This window comes from Toxotes jaculatrix, chromosome 1 (assembly GCF_017976425.1).
Source record: "Toxotes jaculatrix isolate fToxJac2 chromosome 1, fToxJac2.pri, whole genome shotgun sequence".
Lineage (NCBI taxonomy): Eukaryota > Metazoa > Chordata > Actinopteri > Toxotidae > Toxotes > Toxotes jaculatrix.
In genome coordinates, this window is record NC_054394.1 from 20207948 (window position 1) to 20232753 (window position 24806).

Genomic DNA, 24806 nt, shown 5'->3' on the forward strand with positions numbered 1-24806 from the left:
CCAGGACCCCAGTGTATCCACAGACAGCTCAAGATGGTAGATGTAGACCTACAGAAGCAATCATTTCCACAATGGGTTGTAATTTCAGCAAAAACACTGAAAAATGTTGAAGGGATTTGCTTAGTTTGTCTAAGCTCAATGACAGGAGGGTTGTTTTTGTGAGGGCAGCCTACTGTTGGTCACAGAGTACCTAATAGCAACATTGAAAAAGAAAAAGACTAAAAAGAAATAAACATATTAAAAATACCCACAGGCTATTGTGAGTTACAGGCATATATTTGCTTATACTGTACATTTTACTAGCACTTTTTCAGTACAGTTAAGTGGCTAACTCAGTAACTGTTTTGTGATACAGGTCCAAGGTACGTCATTTGTGTTATCAAACAGACACCTCCCATCCACGGTGTCTCATTTGACCCATGACTCCTCCATAAGGTTCAACAGTAGATTCTGATCTCCAGCAGACCTACTGTATGCTCATAATACAATGCACCTACACTTGGGCTTAAATATAGCTCTGAGCAACTCATGCCATCTTTACTCAAAATCCATTTGCACTCAGCACTTCTAAAACGGATGACACATTCTTTACATCAAACCTAAAGCACAACCTTTTTCAGGATGGGTCCATTTGGAAAAATTTCCTCCTAAATACAATCCTTCATATGTCCAGAGCACTTATCATCAAAAGTCAATAGTTTTAAGAAATTACTTTTTACAAATAGCCAAGTTTGTGATGTTGAGTATTTATCTGCCTAAGTGTGCCAATTACACTCAGAATCTTTTAGGAGACCCTCAACAGAACTTTGGTACAACACTTGGACATTTATACTCACATTATTCCCTTATTAATATATCAAAGCTAAACAAAAACAAATAACTAAATTTGTAGCAGTGAGGAAAACAAGTAGACCTAGAAAACCTGGGACATAAACTACATGAACTACAATTTGTGGGTCATTTAAATAGACCTAATACAGTGTATCCGAGAGAAATATGCTGAGCGAAGAGAATACAATATACAACAGAAATTTATAGTTATTTTCATAGTTTGTAGTTTATTCCATTACAGGCAGGGCAGTGAGGGGGAGGGATTAAATACATTCTCATTGTGGGGCAGGAAAGGAAGGGAAGCAAACCAGGTAAACATGGACAAGACATAGTTGAATTATTCCTCTTTCAATATAGACTGATTTGTAAATCTGCCAATAGTTTGAATAAATAACTTTCAAATGATTTTTTTTTATATGTCAATACTGATATCTTTTAATATAGTCATTATCTCCTTATTGTTATATAGTTGTTTTCTACATGACTCTATTGGAATTCATCTTTTTTTTAGACATCTGCATAAATAATTACACATAGAAGATGGTGCTGTACACATCATGGAGGAAAGTATTATAGTGCTTTCTTTCAGCAGTGTTTAGTGTTTGACTGGCTGCAAGCAAAGCTACAGAACGTAGGAAATTGCTGGCCCAACCTTAGTGTATCTGGTGAGAGACTACTGGGACTGGCAGCATGATTTGAGTAGTGTCAGACTGTAAACTGGCTGGAAACGTCTGCTGTGAGTAACCACAGCAAATCTTATTCCAAGTGGAGACTGTGCAGATCCCTATGGTGACTCCAGGCTTGACGGTGGCGCTACACCAAAGGTCACTGTGAGCAGGCTGTTACTCTGCAGCACGTCTCACCACTATGAAAGATTTGTAAAAAGAGCATATTGTCACCATGCCATGGCAGAATGTCACATACTTTTCCACTCGGACAGAAAAAAAGCTGAAATATATAACTCCTTACATTTGGGAAAGTCTAAAAAGTTCCCCAGACTGTCCCAAAAACTGAGATTAAAAACCACTGACATCAAACCAATCTGCTGCAAGCGCAATAAGGATAATAATACCATCAAATATAGCAATAAAAGTGATAACAACATTAACAATAATAAATAATGCAAATCGTGAGCCACCTGTTACACCCAGAGTGATATGGAAGATTGTATCGCACGTACAGTATTTAGAATTGGCAAACGTCATGTTCGAGCCCATTTATTCATTCAGTTCGACCTCAAGGATGTATGAGATGAACCAGATTAAAGGGAAGCAAACACCTTGACATCCAAAATGACTGAGAGCACCTTGAGAACAAGAGAAATGATATCCTGGGACACAGTTTGGTCCTGTCTGGTGAGCTGGACAATTAATAAGCCTCTCAAAGTTTTGAGATGACACGCATGATACTTTCTAGACATGTTTAGAGCTTATTTACTGTGACTTATTGACAAAACTTGTTATATACCAGCCATGCTACTCTGAAATGCATAAAGCATGCAGACCCTGATCTGGGCACGTTGCTAAGAGCTCTTCAAAGAGAAAGGTACAGTAGTTATGAGACTAGGATTATTAGCAAGTTCATTATTGGTTCAAACCCAAGGTACAGAGAATGTGTTCTCAAAATGAAAGCTATGGCAGTGTTTTAAGGTCAGGATGACATCTTTTCTGTGGTGTTGCTGTGTAACAGTCTACATGGGAACCAACAGTATGGCTAGGGGAGGAGATAATGAACTTAGCTTGTGTTTAAATAAAGCAATATCCATATACATATACAAAATTACATCTCATAAATACATTTGGCAATACAATGTATTAAATTTTTTGGCAAAGGGGGGTAAATTGAGCAGTATGATGTGTGCAAGAGTATTCAGATGACCATCTAAGTGGCTTAGTGACAATTTCTCTTCAAAAAAAAAAGAAAAAAAAAAGTCTTCATGCACTATAAAGAGTAACCAAAAGACTCAAAAACATCCATAGGTGTCTGTAATAACTTTGTCACAATCACTAAATTTTTAAGACACATGAATTCTCACCAATGTAACACACTTCCTCTCTTTCTCAAAGTCAATTCTTTATAGACCTGAGGAACATTAAATAATGTCTTCTCGCTTCTATTGATTGACAAATTATGTCCATCTTCACATTCCTGATTTTAAAAAATAAAATACAATAAAATAAAAGCTGGACAAAATTTCCGGAGCTGCTGAGGGTGCAGGAAGTTGTACAGTACATCAACCCAGATGATGTGCCTATGCTAACCTCTTCTACAGTGTTAGTTTTTGAATCCCTGCTCAGTTATCTATTCTCCCTTTGATTTTTGTTAAGTCAGGGAATTGATGTAATGCTGACGAGTCCCTACGTGGGTGAGACAACATTGTTTTGGAATGGCATTGTGAAGCTACAGTTATTTATATTCACCCAAAAGCAGCACAGCCCCCTGGCATGCAGAGAGAGGTATCTTTTTTTCTTAGTCATTGCAATAGTGTGGAAAATGCTATAAACAGCGTTCAAAGGGGACACCTGAAGAATGGAAATAGTTTGTGAGTTGATCAGTCAAGTTCTGTCATTGGATCTCAGATGAGTGACTGCATTCCATTGCATGCAAGTACTGTGATATGTTTTAAAATTTGGATGACTGCACCTCTCAATTTAGGGCTAAGGACATCAGAGTCTCGGGAGCACACTACACCATAGATGATAGTGTGTTCTCTTCAGGGCAGTGGCAAGGGGTAGATGTTCGTAGGGAGTGTATGGCTGGCGGGCCACCCTCGCCAGGGGAAAGGTCGTTGAGCTCCTCAGATGATGAGAGAGGGAAGGAGGGTGACAAAGAGATGCCCGAAGAGGGATCAGCAGATCCAGCAAAAGTGCGTGGGGGCTTGGGGACTAGGTTAGGCTCCAATGTTGCTCTGGCCAGAAGCTGTTTGTCATCCAACCGCTGTCCATCTCCGAGACACTCACCTTGCCCGAAGGAGCCCCGGCCTGACTCTGACTCCCCGTCAGACAGCTCCAGAGGCGGTGAACTACTGCCGTCCAGTCTGAATAGAGAGTCTAAGTACTGGGCAAACTCCAACACCGCCTGGCTGGGGTTTCCATTGGATAGTTGTGGTGGAGGAGTAGAAGCTGCCGGTCTTGTCTCTGCAGTTAACTGTTTCTCTGCTGTCTCCAGTTCCCAATCTTCCTTTTCTCTATCCATTGGTCTAGAACCAATATGGGGGCTGAGTGGAGCATTAGGAGTGCTCCCTGGGCTGTAGACACCAGGAATCTGTTGGTGATCCCCATCAGGAAGCATTTTTGGGTTGGCGCTATGCTCTGGTTTGAAAGGCTGAGCCACAGCGCTCTGGTTTAGCAGAGCGGGGGAATGGTGTCCACTGTAGCGAGGTGTGGCAGGAGACAGCCTCATGGGGTAATCCGGGGTGGATCTGGATTCCAGTGGGGTAAAGAAGGGCCCAACCTCACCCAGGTGCTCTGGTGTTGCCTGGCAGAGGCAGTCAGCAGCCAGTAATTCAGTGCGAGAGCTGAGAGATGGGTTCTCCTCGGGGATCGGGGCATCCAAAGGGAATGGGAGGCTACCCAGCATTGGTGAACCCCTTAAAGCAGCTGAGGAGCGTCGGGAGTCCAGGCTATAGAGGGATTCGGCGTCTGAGAGACTCTCCATGACGGCCAGTGGTGCTTTGCGGTCCCTTAGCTCCACTGCAAGGCGCTCTCGTGCTCCACGCAGCACTACAGGCACTGGGGGAGGAGGGCACTCAGAGAAACCATCCAGAGATATTTCAGACTGGGCACACGAACTAGAGGAGAGGAAAAGAATGGATTGGAGAGTAGTGACAGGGAAAGGAGGGGAAAGGGGATCCAAAACACAAAACAGACATAAGAAATAGGTCAAAACAACTTACGCAGGGTTAAAGAAGGGAAAATTGGGGATATGTTAGTATTTAAAACACATCTAGATTCTACAGACTTGGTAAATACCAGTGAAACATTACATAGATGGAAGAAGGAACAGAAAAGGAGAGACTAAGAGGCCAGGAGTGTATCCTAGGTCATATATGCTCTTGTATTAGCATCTAATACAGGAGAGATAACATCATAATTCAACCATTACTATCAGGACATCACACTGACTTTGGACAGGGGCTAAACCAGAGAGGGCGAGGTGGGAACTGAATACTACCATACGTTGCAACTGCTCTGTGGTCAGACAGCGTGCATGCGTGCATGAGAGAAGGGAGCACATTATGCAAAATTAGTATTAGCATGCTTTGCTTACCGTGACAATGGTTTTTGTCTTGTTTTTTAAACCAAACGAACAGACAGAAATGATAATTTTGAGAAAACAATAAAGTAGCAGTTAGTAGCAGTAGTATTGTTAAGTACTGGCTTGATTATTAAAATCAGACATGTCCCCATGATTAACCCTACACAGCTTAGGAAGAGGTTTGCTCCATTATATTTTAAGTTAGAGGGGAAACTGAATATACAAAGGATCAAACAAACTGTTTATGTATTCTTTTAGGCTCCAGCACACCCACAGTGGTGCCTGGTGTACTAACCGAACACTACTGTTCCTGCGGTGGTGGGCTGTAGGCGTCGGCTGCTGAGAAGTTGTTGATGTATCCATAAACATGGTCTCTGGGTTCAAGTCCACTTCTGTGGGGCTCACCATGATCTTGGCTGCTGACAGCAAAGCCGTTTTCCCTTTGTTGTAGTTCTCCAGCACCTGTCAGAAGCACAAAGGTATACACAGACACGTGACTTGATAGGTCATGAAGGTAGGATGAGAGCAAAAGAGCGGGGAGGATGTGCATTGGAGTTGGGAATCAATATGAATGGAACAATAATTTCATACAGAAAGATACATAAGCTCAGTTATAATGGGAAAAATTCTCACCAATGAGATTTTACAAGTTAAAATTCTATTACTGTTGCACCAAAGCAGTCAACACAACATTAAAAAAAAATTAGCTTACTTGCTTATTTTTAAGATCAAACAAATATCCCCACTGACTCATTTAATTTCAATATTTTTTCTAGTATGCTTTCAAAAAACTGACCGCACAGGCATTTCAATTTACTGATACAAGACAGAAATATGTTAAAATGTTTTTCTTAAAAAAAAGAAAACAAAAAAAAGGGTTTTGATGATTCAATAGATCAATGAATAATACACTCCCAAAACTAATATTTTGGGAATACATCATCACACACATACAGTTTTCATAGACATAGACACTTGTGTCATTTATCAGGTACATGAACATTAAATGAAAGATCAAGAATGTCTAGTTACACACCTGGATCACCCTTAGTAAGATTATTATTGTTTTCAATTACATTATCCAGGGCACCACTACATCTATATTTAACTGAAGACATGATTACATCTATTATTATAGTGTTAAAAGGCACAGTGTAGTTCAGATAAATGTAAGTGTAATCTAAAGGTGAGCTTACACCTACTCCAACTGACATTAAACACCCACAATGGAATCATACTGCCTCAGCAAGAACTATGCAAGACCTACGGTATGATAAGGAATAGCAAACCATAAGGCAACTGTGTGTGTAACATCAAAAACATTCAAGAAAACCCTGTCCCACAACATTTTAACTGTGTTGTTTTAATGGTTAAAAATGTGAGGAGAAACAAACACCAATGGCAAATCACATCAACACACAATTACACATAGTTGGTTAACTTTAATGAGTTAATGAGCTGGTGGAAGCACATTGTGGTATAAGAACAACTGGAACAGTGAGTGAACAAAAAAAACCCCACATAAAACAACATGTAATACATGTGATAATGGAACACAAAATGGCAAACCTAAATGGAAATGAATGTAAACAAAGTTAAAATGGCAATAAATTAAAAAAAATGCTTGTGTTATTCAGTTGGTTGTGGCTCACAAATGAAAGCATGATTTTGTTACATGGGTGAGTGTGGCCAGTGTTACATGAGGACAGCACTGCTGCAATTGATAAACTACAGCAAATATTTGGCACTAACAATATTGACTACATCGCCTGCACTTGCAGGCACAACAACCAATAAATTATCCCAAAAAAATCAAAACAAAATCAAGCATCACACTGCAGACTCTGTGCCCATGGAGAGAACTTTATACTTAGAGTTTATACTTGGAGTTTTGCATTATGCAATACTGTACTGCAATCCCTACAGCCGTAGATTCATATGACATATATAATTTATGAAAGCACATTATGACAAAGCATTATGAAATGCACAATATAGGACATAAAAAATATAATTCCAGTTTTCAGAGTCTTAATAATGAAAGCTCTCCACTGCACCAAGTCCATAATAAGGGGAATTAGAAATTTGTCAGACTCTGAGCAGCAATTTTACGGCAGAGTAGTGGAGCTAAGCAGAGTACTCTATATTTATACACTTGTTCCCCCTGGCTACTCCATCTGCTGCTGATGAGTAATTGACAATTCCTTGAAGGGATTATGATTGAGGAAAAGCTGAATATGTGCTTTCAAAAAGCAAAAAGGGAAAAGAAATCTAGAGAGAAGAGCTGCAGCTACTGAAAAACCCAGCCAAGAGGGAAGAAAGAGCAGTTAATGTGGAAGAAATTAGGTTACCATGGAAACTTTGAGCATACAAAGAAAACTTGTTAGCTCGAGGAACAGGGTTAGCAAGTTCATGCCACAACACTTGACCAAATGTACCGTAGCTGTGAGAGGAATGCAAAAGAATGAAGGGCTGAATTAAGGAAAGCTGGATGATGAATCCCATTAACACGAGAAAAAGAGTGCAGGTGGATTTGGACTCATCATGCAGGGTTATAAAGGGCTCTTTTTGACTCTAAGGTTGTACTGTTATATACACCATTAACCTTTCGATGTATTCCAAAAGCTATTTAGTAATAAAATATACCACCTCCTCTTGTTGTTGTGTATATACTGCTCTTGCTTCAACTTACTTTTTTAACTTAAATTCTTTTTATATCAATCTCACTGCCTCCTACTTTTCCTGGAACACATTTTGATGTCTTCCAGGGAACTCGCCTGAAACTGTTGCATCCAGCCACCAGTTTACTTGTAAGAAGAAAAAGCAATAATGCTGGTTAAAAGTCTTTTTTTTTTTCAGTTTTCTCAACTGCTATACCAGATGAGCTGCTTTACATCCTAGGCTTTTGTGGATTCTTTTGGTGGAGGAAATGGCAGGCTCTCTCCACCTCCCCTGATGACATTGTAAACGTAACTCTTCAAGGGATGGCACCAAATCCTGAGTTTTAAATCAGGCAAAAAGGTTTTTCCTGTTGAACGTCATGGCTAGGGCATCACTTCATCTTAGTGTCGCCACAGTATTAATAGTAACAGCGAGGATTTTCAAGTTTTTTTCACAATGAAGATGATGATAGCTAATGAAGGTCAACTTTAATACTGAGAGTTATAAAGTCTGTAAAAGAGAATCAGAAGTACTGTTGGCACTTCTAAACTACAGACCTCATCTAAGCGTTATGTGATGTTGCTATATTGAGGGGAATTTTCTGTTGGGGTACAGTTAGATGAATCAAACAGGATTTTAAAGGGAGAAGTAATCCCATCTGCACAAGGGTGAGAGCTGGGTGGGTCTGATTGGGTTTGTGGTGGAATGCATGAATCATCTTCAACTGAAAGCGCTCCCAAGTGGGGGTCTGAAGGATTGTAAGACAGTGGGGGAACAGACACCATGCACAGCTTTGGGCCAGAAGTACAGTCTGACGGAGGAGGAGGAGGAGGAGGAACAACAACAGACTCTGCATCTAAAAAAGAGGGAAAAGCAACGTCAGTCAGAGGGACAAAGACAGCCTCAGTCTCTGTGCGGGAGGCAGTGCAAGACAGGTCTTTGTGGGCGGGAGAGGAGGAATCAGAGGGAAGAGGACTAGAGTTTAAATCTGTTTGAGAGGTAACGAGTACATGGGTACTGCAGGTAGGTTGAATGACTTCCAGTTCCTCTGCTTCCGAGTTTTCCTGCACAGACAGGGGACAAAATGGTTCCAGTACCTGCAGAAACACCAGAGGTATCACACTACAGACTAGGCACGGCAGACGTAAACACACACACACACACACACACACACACTGTACACAGAGAGGGACAAACTTTAACTCAGCCGCCACAAGAAAGTGCATTCCCCCAAAGTGGATCCGTCACATGCAAACATTCACATTATCGAAGCAGATGTTCAATGTTCGTGAAGAATATGCTCATAAAAGGCTCAGAGAAGACCATGAAACCAACCAGGAGTGAACAGTTCCCATGCTTTCAGACTGGAGGAATGTGGAGAAAAGAAAAGGTGTGTTAGGTTATAGGTTAATGATGGGTCACATGCAATCAATCTCCCAAAATGCCTCAAAAAGAATTCTTAAGTGAACATTTAAGGGGCATACCACTGAAAATTTAAAACCTTTTAAGCTTAAAAGTTTTTTTCCTCTGTGTCTTTGTAATCATGGGGGTTCTTCTAAACAGTAACCATGAATGAAATCACTTGATATATTTAATAATTATTTTTGATTGCTAGAAAGTTCAGTCATGAGATGGTAGGGTAGATTTAAATGACTATCTAGCAATAACTGGAACTCTTTGTAGAAAAACAATTAGTTATATGTATAACATTTATGTGAGCATGTGGCTAGATAACCACTGGATGCTATAGTTTTTATTTTAGCATCAGGATTTTTTTTTTTTTTTTTTTTTGTAAATCAAATCTACAAAATGGATCAGAATTAAATCTAGAGTCTACCTATGACTATCTTTCATTCAGTTATTTACTGCAGTAACACATCAGCAATTCTGTAAAATCTGTAATATTGTTGAGGATTTATCAAAGAAGGCATCTAACAAAGATTGGCCCTATCTCCAGAAACATTATTTTACACTTTCAGTTGCTGGTCAATAGCTTTAATTAAAAATGTCTAAATTTGTTCCCCTGTCACACATTTCATCACGCATTTGTAAACAGTGGTATCCCCCTTTATGAGCAATTGTTGAAAATATTTGTGAATGCATCTGAATTTTTTTGTATTTGGAGGCAATTCAAACACTCACATTCTCGTCATCCATTAATTTAGTCACCCAGTGTTGGAAATCAGATACAAGATTTAAAAGCCACGTCACCACACTTTTCAAACATCCCCCTGCCAAATCCATTTGCATGCACACAGATAAAACAGACCTTGTTTAGGCCCTCCATCACCATGTGGGGCATGTGCTCATTAAGCATGGCAGGTGATATGATGACCTCATCGAAGGCCTTGTTGTCCCCCCACAGAGCTGAGTAGGTTGGCTCCTCCTGGCCACAGCTACAGCGAGGTAGAGAGAGAGGGAAAGTCTGTCAATCATGGTGAAAGGCGAAGTGGACATACACGTTGAGTTAGCAACAGCCTGCCTCAGTATCCTTTGCTTACTATAGAGTACATGTGGGAGAAGCATAATACAAGTTATCACATCACTGAGTGGAACATTTTGAGTCAGACTTCACAAATGAGCTTATTTCAGAAACCAGAACACTCTCATAATTTGGGGGAAAAGCTCACCAGCTACATACAGCAAACTACAGAATGATTCAAAGTACAGTATAAAGAGGATGAAGAACAGGATGAGTAAAGAAGAGGGTGAAGAAGAAACATCCACTTGCTTAATTTCAGAGTTAATTTTCAGTGTTTAAGGCCACTGAAGTCCATTGAACTTGTTGTCATGCTCATGAAACCAGTAACAGATTAGTAGATGGTAAACTATGGCCATAAAGGGATGAACATGGTCAGTGACAAAACTCAAATAGACTGGGGCCCAAATTGTGACAAGAAAACATTCCTCACACCATTTCACCACCACCAGCAGCCTGGACTGTTGACACAAGGCAGGTTGGGTCCATGGATTCATACTGTTGATGCCAAATTCTGACCCTACCATCTGCATGTCTCAGCAGAAATCCAGATTCATCAGATCAGGTTATGTTTTTTCCAGTCTCCAGCTGTCCAGTTTTGGTGAGCCTGTGCCCACTGCAGCCTCAGATTTCTGTTCTTGGCGGACAGGAGTGGAACCCGACGTGGTCTTCTGCTGTTGTAGCCCATCTGTCTCAAGGTTCGACGTGCTGTGCATTCTGAGACGATTTCTGCGCGATGCAGTTGTAAAGAGTGGCTATCTGAGTTGCCGTAACAGCCTTTCTGTCAGCTCCAACCAGTCTGGCTATTCTCTGATCTCTCTCATCAGCAAGGCTACATATATATGTGGAAATCCAAGGAGACCTGCAGTCTCAGAAATACCCTGGCACCAATAATTATGCCACGGTCAAAGTCACTGAGATCACATGTTTTCCCACATACGGATGTTTGCATCTGCATGATTTTATACATGGCACTGCTGCCACATGATTGGCTGATTGGATAACTGCAGGTGTATAGGTGTTCCTTATAAAGTGCTCAGGTAGGTGTATTCCACTGTACAAACAGACAGGAGGATTATAAAATAAAATATGATATTAGAGAGCACAGCAGAGTGTACAATCAGAAGAATAGGGGAGTGCCGCGTGACACACTGTAAACCCACACTATCACAAATATGCAGCATATACCTTTTCCCACAGAGCTGCCAGTTCTTTTATGTCACAAGTGTGTAACAAATATAAGATGTGCTTTGAGCTAACAGTGTCCACGCATCGCTTATACAACCACTTAACTATTTGTGAGCTGGAGCTGTGTCGTAAAAAATTTTGTTTTATACAAAGACAAGCTTTAAGCGTCAATACCACTTAACTGATGACTGATCTCACTTGTGGTTATCTGCAGCACACGCAGCAAAACAGTAACAGCAAAGAACATCATTTGGGGATTTAATTGCTATAATCTACCCACAGCTTTCAAATCAATTTTCTCACCATGTCTCTGGAGGATGGTTGTGCACCACGTGGATAATTCTGCCAGGAGGGTAGAGGGGGGTGGAGGCTGAAAGGGCAATGCTGAGGTCACTGGGGTGGAGCCACAGGCGACTGTTGGGGGCTGCTGCTGGCTGAGACTGAGGATCATCATCCTCTAGTGGAAGCTCTGATTTCGGGATGCATTTAGTGCCTCCCGCAATGATCCTCCACTGTTGCAAAGAAAAACACATTATGTAACATAACACATTTGAATCTATATTTATCTTCTGTATATTGTATGTTTTTACTCTTGAGACATCTTCTGCAGTTTCAAGAATTGAAGTCACCTTTGGCTTGTTACTTTTCTGTAAGACTTCCAGAAGGTGGCGTCGGAAACCCTCCAGTTGAGAAAGGCCAAGCCTATGAGAGGCAAACCGCAAATATGTTTATTGTGGTAATACTGCTGCAAAGTGAAGTTAATCACAGAATACCAAATATAGTAGAAGAGATACCTTGGTACCAGGTCTTTTCCTAATACCACAGATGTTACAAACTCTTTGGAGTACTCCATGGCATCCTCACTATGTAAATAAAAGAAAGAAACAGTTAAACTATATGAACATCGCATGTGGAGAATATCAATAAAAACATCAATATGTTATCTGAAACCAATAATGGTATGTGACAGAATGTGCACTATTCTATTACAAATATTTAAAGAATATATTTATCTAACCATATGCACAAGACAGGGTCACAAATGTGAGTGCATTTGCACTCTAGTTGATACAACACTGAAAATAAGCAAGAGAAACCTATTAAAACAAAGCCAGAATCTACTGACAAACAAAAACCCTGCCATTGCAGAATAAGTGGACCCTCCCTTATTATTTGCTATAAACTAAAAGGTGCAAACAATAACAACAACTCCATTTCCAACATCTGATTTGCATGTGAGCAGATGACCAAAGCAATGGCAACAAGTGTGATCTCACAGACTTTGAAAAGGAGGATGTGTGTAAAATGGGTTTAATGTTGATGCTTTTTGAACAGAGCAACCAACAAGAACTTTGACATAAACAAAGCATTTCACTTTTGCTTTTATGGTTTAAAACGGTTGATGACTGGGAAGCGGTTGCCTGCTTTAATGAATCACGGTTGCAACTGTACACAAGCACAGAGCTGTAAACAAGATGCAAACACTGTAGTATATCTATCTATAGTCCTGTGGGGGAATGTGTTGGTTAAGTAGGAACATTCATATGGCCTTTAGTGGGGCCATTAATACATATAGATTGAAGTTTTGATGCTAGAGTACATCTTAGCATCACAGCATACCATGTTCATCCATTGTAACTAGTGTGCGCATCATATGAGGGCGGGTATTTTTCAATAGAAAAGTGATTCCTGTTATCTAGGAATTGTAGGAACATTCAGGCACTTGTTTATGGGATAAACTTGACTATTACTAAAGTATTTACATTCATTGTGTATGTGATGCAACCACGAGCTTCCAGAATAGCTTCAGGGCTCTTTAGCATAGATACTACAATCTCTGAACTCTACTAGAAGGATGAAACATAATTCTTTTAAAATATATTCCCTCATTTGCTGTTTGATGATAGTGGTGGTGAACACTGATGACGCACTCATTCAAAGCTCCATTGAGCAAAATATTTACATTCAGAGACCACTTGTGTCGTGTATGGAAGCATCTGCATGTGTTATGTTTTTCCACCCTGCTTTTTTCTTTGTCACCTATGTGTCTTCCGAACAAAGTCTGAGAAATTACCTTGTCTTGACTTCACTTCACTGAAATATCCAACGTGCACTGCAGCATTTAGTAATCTCTTGGTACAGACTCTCTTTCAGAATGATTTGCATAGCAAACACAGCAAGCACTGCAGCCCAGCTGTACGGAAGAGTGTTGAACATCATTCCACCACAGACAGACAAAATGCTAATGAACTCTGAACCACTGGACCATAAATAAACTATTCTGTTAAGGGGGAAAAAGACAAATGAAAGTGCAAACCACAGCTTGTGGGTACATGCCCAAAACACTTTTTCAGGTCTCTTACACTTCACAACACACTGGTTTTTCTTAAACATGTCTAAACACAGCAAGGACCATTTCTGATAATCTGAAAATTCACAGCTCTACTGGGCAAAAATATCTACATGAGTTCTGGTGTAACCCTGAACTTTAGCACTTATGTGCACTGAACAACAACTAGAGAGCCAGCTCTCAAGTAAACAGTGGTAACCAGGGCATAGTAGTCTGGTATGAAATGATCAAACCTGGATTAAATGTGTGGAATTTATTAAGATAAGCATGGGACTTACATGTGAAAGTAGCTTTTAATAACTTCCTGCACCATGTACTGAAATAGAATGACTGAAGTTCTCTTGTACAGTCGTTTGCATATTGTATATAACACACACACAGACTGACTCACCTTAGAAGGCCACCAGGTGGGGAGTAAGAGTAGCAGTGAAGTGTTGGGTACTGAGGTCTCAGCAGGAAGGAGAGGATAGCTGCAGTGCCTGCACCAAGAGAATGCCCGACTATCACCAGCCCATAGTGCATGGTGCCCTTGCTCTGTGAGGGACAGGCAGAGTCATTACACTCAGAACAACACACTGTTCACACAGTGAGGATCATCTTTGCAACCAATTGTCTCTACTGCTATTTGCAGAATAATTCTTTGTATACAAGAGGCTTAGGGCCAGTGTATAGATAAAGAACTACAGTGGTATTAATACAAATTCACAAAGTATAGGAAATGCACATTATTGTGCCTGCCATTCTTTATATGGTTTACTGAGTCATGTACCAAGTCTCTCCCAAAGGCTTGTGACAAGATCATTTCCTGCTCCAGTTTCTTCTTAATGTATTCTGCTGAGTAAACCATCCCCTGAGAGTGGAAAGAAAGAGAAAGGGATTCAATGAAGGAGAGGAAGGTGAGACAGAAAGAAATATCGACAGGAACTCTGTGTCATTAATCTCTTATTAAAATATCCAGTCATGTACTATTACAACTGAAATGACCTCTAGAGTCTGGGATACTGATACTGTTACTTGTTGAAACGGCTCTACAAGAAATTAGAACAGAGAAACTTAAAAGAGGGAAACTATCAGAGGAGACTTAGCAGCAAAGTATATGTGTTGTAGGTGAGTGGTTTAAAACAATAATCTCTCACCTTGTGGCCAAGCCAGGTCCCATGCTGCTCCTCTACGGGCAAACGTTCAGAATCCCCAGTCAGGTCAGTCAAGGCGTCCTGAAACACAGAAGACAAATTCAAAAAATTCTACAAAAGAGCATTAAGCAGAGAACACAAGTGAGTGAAGTGCAAAAGTACTGAAGTACTGTACCAACTCTTATGGCAGTCATCACAGCGGACACCTTAAAGATGAGGTGCACCACATTATTTTATTTTATTTTATTTTTTCTTAACCAAGCAAAGCAAAAGCAAAGTTTGCCTCAGCTCCAGATTATGCTAGAGTGGTATCTAATGAGTGGAGAGCCACAGCCTTTGAAAAGGTGCTTCTTATCTTAATGATGCAGTTTGAAGTTTGCCCTGAGTGAGATCAACACTCACATGGCCAACCTGAGATTTATATATTCACCTCAAAAATGCTTCTTTAATCTTTGAACTGTATGTATTTGTAAACTGCATGTAATTGACTGGTTGGGAGTAAAGCATCAGAGATCAGTGGACTAAGTAGTTATTTTCCTCTCAAAAGACACCAAAATTAAAACACTAGAGAATTTTTCACAAATGCTTATTTAAAAAAAATTGGATAGATCATTTATTTCTGAAAGTGGACAGTCACGTTTCTGCTTCATGCATGAAGGGCGTGGGAGTTTGAGAACACCGCATTGAACTGTGAGAACTTCACCTGCTCTGGAGGTGCTGGTGTTGTGAGTAACTGAAGGGATCAGGGTCAGTTAATGTTTAGAGAGAGCTGAAGAGATGTTACCATAATAAAAAAGACAAGAAAGCTGAATTTCACCTTTGGCGATAGGGTTCCCCTGATACTGATGACAACCTTCTTTTTTGCATGATCCACTGCCACAAAAAACGGAGTCTCATAAACCTGTGTGGAAGATGCAGAGTAGGCAATTGAAGTTGGTTATAAAGTGAAGGGAACATGCAAGAGGGGAAAATGAAGAGTGGACAAATACTTCAGCTTCATACCTTCCTTAGCTTGGCACAGAACACAGTCATATAAGTCACTCCATGAGAGAAATTTATAGATGGAAACTCAGGGTTGGCTTGCCTCGCTGAGAAGTACTCTGCTTTACAAATCATCGACATTGTGTGGCTCAAGTGCTACTGTGAATGCTATGGAAATTCTACATAAAAAAAAGATTTATTAAATTTATTATTCTGTATAATCAGGAAACTATTTTAACAACTAAATTTTGTATACACTACTTTGAGATTGTTTCATGACGTGGAACTAATTATTAACATGGTACTTCAAGGTACACATTTTGATGGGGAAAACAACTGACTTGGCGACTACACTTTAAAAGTTATTGGAAGACTCCTCTTTTATCATTATTATTATTATTATTATTATTATTATTATTTCACAACCTGGGACTTATTTTTGCACATCATGCTAATCAGCCATATCGACTCACCAGCTTAATCTGCCAGGACAAGAGGATGCAGCAACTTTGTTAGACACAAATTTATAAATGAAAGTGGACAAGGCAACGGCACACTAATCTCACAGTTTTAGAACGGGTCCCCAACATCACCTACCTTCAAAAGGGAACACAACACAACAATGTTTACCGCATCTCCCCAGGGGAGGGGTCCCCCATGCTGTGACAAGTGAACTGAGTAATTTACCTCGTCACAGTGACAATTTCGTACAACATTCACATAACTGTAGACAATGCACCAAAAGCCAGCGGGAGCGCTTTATATGGTGAGAGCAGAAATGCAATGCACCAAAGGGGATAACCTCTCCCCTCCCCGGCTGCACCTTAAGATTCTGCCCATGATGATGATCACAAACAGAGTCTGTGACAAAGCACAGCCCTGGCGGAGTCCAACACCTACTGAGAACACACTTGACTTACTGCCGAGGATGTGGACACAGCTCTCACTCAGCTCTCCATATCTCAGCAACTAAACTGGTGAGTGAAGTGTTATCAAAACAGATACAATTGATGGCCAAAACTACAAAATAAAGCGACTAAATTATCAGACTAGCTCCCAGCTTGTGGATGTGTAGCACTGCACAGCAGCCCTGTGTTAAACTATGTTGTCTGACAAGAGTATTGCTTGGGTTGCAAGCATAACATTGCATCCAGGGCTCTAGGACTCTATAAGCAGAATAGTCCAAAAGGGTATATCATAATTCACCTTAAAAGTGTTTTATTCCAAAACTGATACACATTAACAAAAGAAGAGGATAAACACATGAACCTTTGTCTGATGCTATTAAACTTCTCCACAACACCCATCCTTAATTTTCCTCAGGAAGTAAAGCCCCAACACCTCTGACTGCTCGTTAGCTGGTTGTCAAATTACTCACAGCATCGTGGCAGGAAGTGTAGACAATGTGAACCTGCTTGAGGTCCCGATCCAGGAAGTGTCTGCGTATGGCCAGGACATTACAGCCGCAGCAATTGTCCTCCTCCACTGTCACCGACTGAGACAGCCGAGAGCCTGACACTGATGTACATCTGGGGTGAGACAGGAAGATGAGACAAAAAAAATCGGACAAATGGGAGATTTTTTTGTAAAGCAATAAAAGTAACGGACACAAGAGATATACAGTGAACAGGTAAGATTAGAGAGGTATAACATAGTATCCCAGTGCAGGCAATCTGGATACGAGTATGTGTTTAATTCAACATTGCTTGTATCAGTGAGTGGGTCCAACTAGAGTGGTATTGTCTCAGTGGATTACCACTTGGCAAGTGTTGACGCATGTGAAATTTGATCTGCACTGGAGCGGCTCAAGAGACACATAAGCCAAACAGATCAAAACTGTGCGGGTGTGTGTTTGAGTGCTTACGGGCAGGAGCTGGCGAGGCGGCACAGCCCACAGGCAGGCTTCCTCATCAGGTACATGGGCCAACCATATGCAGCCAGGGCAAACAGCATATAATAACACACTTCCTTGTACATGTTCATCTCAGCCTGGGAGAGGAAAAGGCAGACAGACGGACACACATGAGCATGAGAACAAAGGAGGAATAACAGTAACAACACATTCAGACCTCTTGAGATATAGCAGGCTCCAAATGTTATTTCAGCTGAATACATACAAGTGCATACACCAACGGCAAATAAGTAAACTGTACATCACTGCAAAAAATATTCTGTGTAAAAAGGATTTTCATCAGACTGAGTGTTGGATCTGATACGATGTATATAATGTATGAAATATACACAAAACTGCTTTGTATGGCACAAATAGTCAAAGGACCATGTGGCGTTTTAGTCTACTCCATTTTTTTCTATTTATCACAAATTTCCCTTTTTTCCTTGTAGTAATTTGTGAAATTCCTGGATAAAAATAACAGTGGCCTTATGAAACTTTTGTTAGTTATAGTACAAATGAGCCTTCTCTTTGTTTATTGTTTGCAATCACTTATCTGACTTTCAAGCAAGCAAAATCCGTTCAAGGGTTAATAAAAGTCAGGAGACCCTTTAATAAGTCCACTGAGGTTTAAAATGCGACATAAACACAAGTCAGCCTTGGCTCTGCCAGTTTATCACACAGAGGAAACTCACCGAGTTCTTAAGGTCCAGGTATCTAGTATTACGAGTTACAGGCATTCCAGATAAGAAGGCTAAAATGTCATTGTTGGCCTTAGGAAAAGAAGACAGAAAAGGAAATTTATTTTCGTTACAGCACACGCACAGACAAGTACAAAAATACAGACATTAACATATACTTTACAAACAGTGATACCTGGTCCAGGATAGCCGATCTCTTAGACCTTTGTCTCTGGCGGAGAAGTACCAGACCAGCAATAATATCACTAGGCACAATGTCCAGGTCTCTGAAGAACTCTGCAAAAAGGCTGGCCACTTCTGAATACGCATCCTGGACAAGATATATAAGCAGAGGATATCAGGACGTGTTGGGAAAGCAGAGTAACAAAAAGAGGACTGAAATACAAGAGGTTTGCCTCACCCTGTTTGTTGTGCTCTGTTCAACTGAATAATAGTCCATAATAAATCTAAAAATTTATATATCTCCCCACTTCAAAATGCAAGTTTGTGAGCTTATACATGAAGCAACATAGCTTGAGCCCAAAGGTGAGGCAACTTTGTCTTTGAAAATCCACATGAAATATCCTTTACCAGAAATTAAATGCACAAAAACCTCCATGAATGGCTGTAATGATATACATATTACAACTGCGTGGATGTTAAACATTATGAAGTACAGTGGGTTTGAATGTCCACTGGAGTTGTACCAAGTCACTGTCTTAAGTATTAGTTTTCATTTATTTGGAAAATACACTGAATGGTTGGCTAAAGGCTGATGACACTCCTCCTGGATTTTTTGTATTTTCCTAACTTTCTTTCTGCAGTCTAGTCTAATGAACGGAAGCTACAAAACTTTGTATGCCTGCAGCTGTGCTTAACGTTTTTGCGGACAGCTTGTAAATTAATTTAACCTGAAATGAAATCATTTTACAGTCATATTTTATAGGAAATACTGAAAGTCACTGGTAAGTAGATGGACAATAAGCTAATTCTGCCAGGGCGTATTTAAATGGCATATTTCTGGTTTCAGTCCTTTCTGTTTTCCACAGAGAGGAAAGTGTGTGTTGTGACTCACCGATTGTGTATCCTGCGCTCTTGTGCAGCACATGAAGAACTTTAGCCTCCTGCTCCAGCTGCTGGCTTGGCCTTCCTCTAGCCTGTGTCTAATGGAGAGAAAAAAGCAGCGAATACTGTCAAAACTGAATTTGTGTGAAAAATGGGTAGGTTGTGCATGCCTGGTTGTTGTGTTTTGGCAGAGTTTTGTCAAAATTAGAGACAGAGATGGAGAATCCATGGGCCTGATAATACCTGAGTGTGTATGTTGTGAGGTTGCGCTGACGCCGACGGGTGGCTTTCAGTTTGACAAAAGTCCGACCCGTTGGATCAAAGGTGCACATGAGGGTAATGCAAACGCTGAATATCACTAGCCAGTTGCATGCAACGATTCCTGCAGAGAATATTAAAACATTATTCACATTCAAGAATAACAAACCCCCTTTTAACTTAAATCGTCTATTCCACTTTATACCCTCTCACTCACCCAAAGCCAGGTTTTTGGCTGTGACATCAGAGCATGGCTGGTAATACTGGACAAGCCAGGCAATTCCCACCACAGCATATACTAGCTCGACCAACAGAATAGCTGGAGAGACGAAGAGAGAGAAAGACGGAGAGGGAGCGAGGGGAATAATGATCAATATCTGCCCAATCAATATAAACTATGTTCAAATCTTAACTAATCCTCACAACCACAAGTATCAATAGGCAGTCGTGGGTGAAAGAGCCTAACCTTTACAAAAAGAAGTATGTGTGTCTTACCTAGCCGAATATAGAGGACATACTGCACAGCTTCCCTGGGCTGTGTGTACAAAATGCTGCCTCTCATGCTCAACCACATGATGGCACTCTCACAGATAAGGCAGCTGACCAGGATGCCCAGGTACCCTCTGCCATGGTCCACCAGTGTTACTGAACAGGACTGGTCTGAGCCATAAGGGAGGCCGAACAGAACCACAGAGAGAACCACCAACCTGAGCATAAAAGACGAGGTTAAGGAAGTGCTAATGAACATTGGGAAATATATCTCCCTACAGAGTAGTGAGACACATTAAAAATTAAATATGTATGTCAAAAAAAAAAAAAAATCAATACAATGAAAGAAACACTGACTCACCAAATGCAGTGCAATAAAAAAAGGAAGAGGGCGGGCAGCACCAGGTCATCACTGCCAACTGACCAGCGCCGCCGAAACATCACCATTCCAGGCATCACTGCCCTGTAGAAGAAACAAAAGGCAGAGGTAAAAACTTCAGGGCCACATTTGGAGGTGCTGTGAAATGCAATTTCAATCGAATCTCTGCAGATGTGTCTCAGTCCAGACAGTCTAACTGCTCAAATCAGATTTCAAAGTGTCTTCTGAGTCACTCACAACACAACACAACATGTCAAATCCAGAGTGACCGCAGCTACGTAGTTAATGACGCCTGCATTGTTACTACAGAAACCCTTGCAGATAGGTTGGTGAGGTCTGGACACACAAATCCAATCCGATAGCTTGCAAGTAACAGTGCGGACTGTCTGTCCTAAAGGTCTGATTTGAGAAACACCTCTGATTTGCCTGCAGTCTGCACAAAGCATTGTTTTCTGTTTCTAAAACTCTCTATATGCTAAAACCGAGAGAGGGCTGTGGAGACTGCTATGGAGACAGACTTGCACAGAGAAGAAGAGTAAGAGAAGACTGAAAGATAATGGAAGAGATGAGACTAAGTGGGTTAGGGGATGCAGAGAAAATGCAGCACTTAATGAAGAAAAGAAAGAGAACCCACTTTGATATATGATGGCATGAAAAAGCTGTTTTTCCTATGTCACTCTGTCCATTCTCCTTGTTGAAAAAGCATTGACTGTTTACTCAAGTTGCCTCTGGGCTAAACTGAAATGAACTGCAATGAAGTGAAAGGCATGGTAGGAAGGAAATAGTAGGGAGAAGAGGAGCCACAGAGAGGCTGATGCAGGCCTTATGGTGCTGATACAGGCTGATACAGCCTTTATGGTGCGCTGCTCTTGCATATTCGCCGAAAGCTAGAGGACAACTTTTTCAGTTCTGTCAAAAAATATGCCATCCATCATGCCAAAACACTGTCCATAAAATCTAGCTATAAGATAGTGGTGAGCTTAGCAACAGATAAAGCAACACAACTAAATTTTAAGATTTCTTATTGGTCACTGTCCAGCACTCCTCTGCTTTTTAGTAGTGTTTCAGAACATTTTTTCACATTCTTTTAGTTTTTGAGAAACTGGCAGCACCCTCCTTGATTCACCCTAAAATACCACAGTCATCACAGTTGGTAAAGTCTCACTCTGCATCGTGCCTGCATAAAACAGCATAAGAGATAGTCGTGTCACTCCCTGGTTAAAGGTAAATGCAGGATTGTACGAAGAAATCTTGGAGTGGATCAACACTGCGGCAAATATGCAATGACGTACATTTCCAAAATGGGCTTAACTGTGACTGCAGATAATGCCAATGAAAATCCAACTAAACTGTAGAAAAAAAAATGACTGCTGTGAAATAAATACCTGTGGTGCTCCGCATGCTCTGTGTTTCTAAATGTCCTGTGAAGTGCATCCTTTCTTTCTGCAAAGTAGTGTGTACTTTTTAGGTAACTTCATGCCCTCGTAATGATGGCAGACGTCTGAAAGGATTAGCTTTTAAGAGAGATAACAAGTGTCCTCATTGACCTGTACTAATACAAGTAAGGATTTGAGAAGAAAAGGCATCTGCAATACTGATCATAAAAAGGTAGGCTAACTGATAAGTTGAATGTAAAAGCTCCGACTGCACAGACCACAAGGATCTTCCCCTTTTGACATGTCCGTAAGACTTGACTCGGACGAAATCACTGTAATCATCTCTACCAACAACATATATTATACGCATTCAGAAAATTATCGTGAACCGAGGTGAGGTGAGAGGTTTCTTAGACTAAGAAAGCGTAATAAAAGACATCATCCAGCCTAGGTAATCTTGACAAATAACCTGAAAATATAAACAAATAATTCTTGTGCAGAAAATATACTGATCCTGACTTGTGCTTGAACAAGAATGCACCTAATTACCTCTGAAGAAAGAAATCAGGCACAGAAAAAAAAACAACTCATTGAGGCATTTGTACTACCACCTACATAGCTCTCAGTAGGGATGTGTAGAGTATTACAGAAAAACACTGGACTTCCTCTGTGCAGATCTGGTGAAGTGGCTTTTTACAAACCCTTCTCTATTCTGTGTCCACACACACACAGAAACACTTGTTGTCAGAATTGATTCCCATGCCCCCCAAGTTCACTGGACTTTTAACTTTTTAACAAAATTCAATATTCACAATCCAGGAGCTTGGTACTGGCAAAATCAAAGTTCTATCCTATCTTCATGCTAAGTATGTAAGTATTTAAAATAATAAAATGTCAGGCCTTTGAATCCCCAATGTTACACCAAGTGCCAGTTCCCTCCTTTATTTCCCAAGTGGTTGCCAGCTTAAACACCTGCACTAATTTGCATTATGTCTGAATATAGATCAAAGGCTTCCCCTTTTGTTTGGAAGCAACATGAAACATGAAATACTTTTTACCAGGACTGTGACTATAACATTTCTCAGTCAGATCCTCTATGACCAACCACAATTACTTCATTACATATTATTACAGTATTAATGTGCATACTATTAAACACTGGTATGTTTATGCTGTGACATGTTTATATATGCTGTATGTTATGTGCATGAGATTAAGTTGATATAGTCCAGAACCAAAGCCCACATTTAGTGGACTATTCTGACATTCAGTGCAAATATGACCAGCATCTCCACTGCAGTTCCCTGGAGACCTACTGAACTGTTAAACCAAAATAGCCTTGTCTCAGATTCAATAGAGACAAGTACATGTCATCTACATGTGTTCTAGTTTTTTTTTTTTCTGATAAAACATATTTTCTATGGTAAAATTGTGACAGATGACCAAAGCTGTTCTCAGCAAAACAGGAAATGAGCCACATGATGAGGCTTTCAAACATTACTGTGAATGTGCAACAAAGAACTCTAGGTTTACTATTCATCTTTTGCCAAAATGTCTGCACACTTCAGGAATAGTATTTCACATCACGGTGTCTTGAGTCTAGGAAATTAAGGAGGGAACAAGAACAGTTCCACTAATTTAGAGGGAAGCAAGAAAATAAACCAGCATCACAGATGTGCTCCATGTTCTGATTACTGATTATTGTTCTGATGCTTTTAGGTTTTTTATTGCTCATACCACTAAGTTACTACACTTTGTTGCAGAGCCCTTTATCAACTACATAATTACTTTGTCTGCATTTGTATTATGGTTCTGTTTTCTCCTAAGCATTTTCAAAACTTCTTAAAGCTGAATGAGAGAATTTTTGTCCTGGTCTGTATCAGATATTAAAGGTAACCTGTGTGGTTTCTGACCATTAGTGGTGCTATGGAACAATGTTCTTATTTGTTCTCTTCCATTAGGGAGCACAAACATCCACACAAGAACATGGTTTAAGTGATATACATTACTGCTAACAGTTTTCCACTCTTCCACTGATCTAATATGATCCACTGATTGGCTTTGAAAATGTTTTATAAGGAAGAAAATGCACCAAACACATTTGTTTGGTCCCAACCTTACACACAATAAGTTTTGAGTGACCAACACATATAGATAATTTTTTAATGCCATATTACCAAGCTCTTCTATTGTGTGCTATTGAACTGGACTTGGGCTTTATATGCATACATCATGGGCCTGGATGGATCAGACAGCCTTCAGTTAAAAGTGAATCTAATTTAAAAGGATGACAGGACATGGTAATAATGAATCTCACTTTTCTTCCAAGAGGAAGAGAGGACTGGTGGAACAAGTTTTGCTTAACGAATGACCAAAACTGAACAGACACCCACTATACACCTGACTGTGAAATGCCCGTTATGGCTGCTTGAAAATTAACATTCAGCAGCAAAGAGGTCTGGTCGCCTCCATCTCTACCATGGGAAATTTTAAGAGTGAACCTCCCAACAGTGGACACAATTACACCCTCACCAAAACTGACTGGCTCAAAACTGTAGCTGTAAAGTCGAATCTACACACACAACAGTCTTGTGAGCTTTGTGAGACTGGCATTCACTGTAACATTTCATTTTAAGGCGTTTATGTTATCTCACGCGTTCCTGTTTTCAAATCTTGACATGTACCTGTCTGAAAAAGGGCTCATGCCTCTTGAAACCCCACAGTACAGCAGCTGCCACACCGAAGCTGTCAAGTTCAGACAGGAGAGACTTAAAAGTGTATAATATGA

At 40.4% G+C, this 24806-nt stretch overlaps 1 protein-coding gene across 1 annotated transcript in view; it reads right to left on the bottom strand.

Moving 5' to 3' along the window:
• Window positions 1-1059: 1059 nt before the first annotated feature.
• The window catches only part of dagla (diacylglycerol lipase, alpha), a 34256-nt gene continuing 10509 nt past the window's right edge, over window positions 1060-24806 (bottom strand). The window contains exons 2-20 of the mRNA XM_041035412.1: window positions 20625-20726; window positions 20270-20481; window positions 19992-20093; window positions 19760-19898; window positions 19527-19614; window positions 18648-18782; window positions 18467-18544; window positions 17745-17869; window positions 17259-17409; window positions 15717-15800; window positions 14903-14980; window positions 14536-14616; window positions 14158-14300; window positions 12211-12279; window positions 12046-12118; window positions 11720-11928; window positions 10019-10145; window positions 5384-5550; window positions 1060-4621 (exon numbers count right to left, since the gene is read on the bottom strand). Coding sequence (XP_040891346.1) covers window positions 3517-4621; window positions 5384-5550; window positions 10019-10145; window positions 11720-11928; window positions 12046-12118; window positions 12211-12279; window positions 14158-14300; window positions 14536-14616; window positions 14903-14980; window positions 15717-15800; window positions 17259-17409; window positions 17745-17869; window positions 18467-18544; window positions 18648-18782; window positions 19527-19614; window positions 19760-19898; window positions 19992-20093; window positions 20270-20481; window positions 20625-20719 — 3261 coding nt within the window. The 5' untranslated portion in view covers window positions 20720-20726 and the 3' untranslated portion in view covers window positions 1060-3516. The remainder of the gene's footprint in view (window positions 4622-5383; window positions 5551-10018; window positions 10146-11719; window positions 11929-12045; window positions 12119-12210; window positions 12280-14157; window positions 14301-14535; window positions 14617-14902; window positions 14981-15716; window positions 15801-17258; window positions 17410-17744; window positions 17870-18466; window positions 18545-18647; window positions 18783-19526; window positions 19615-19759; window positions 19899-19991; window positions 20094-20269; window positions 20482-20624; window positions 20727-24806) is intronic.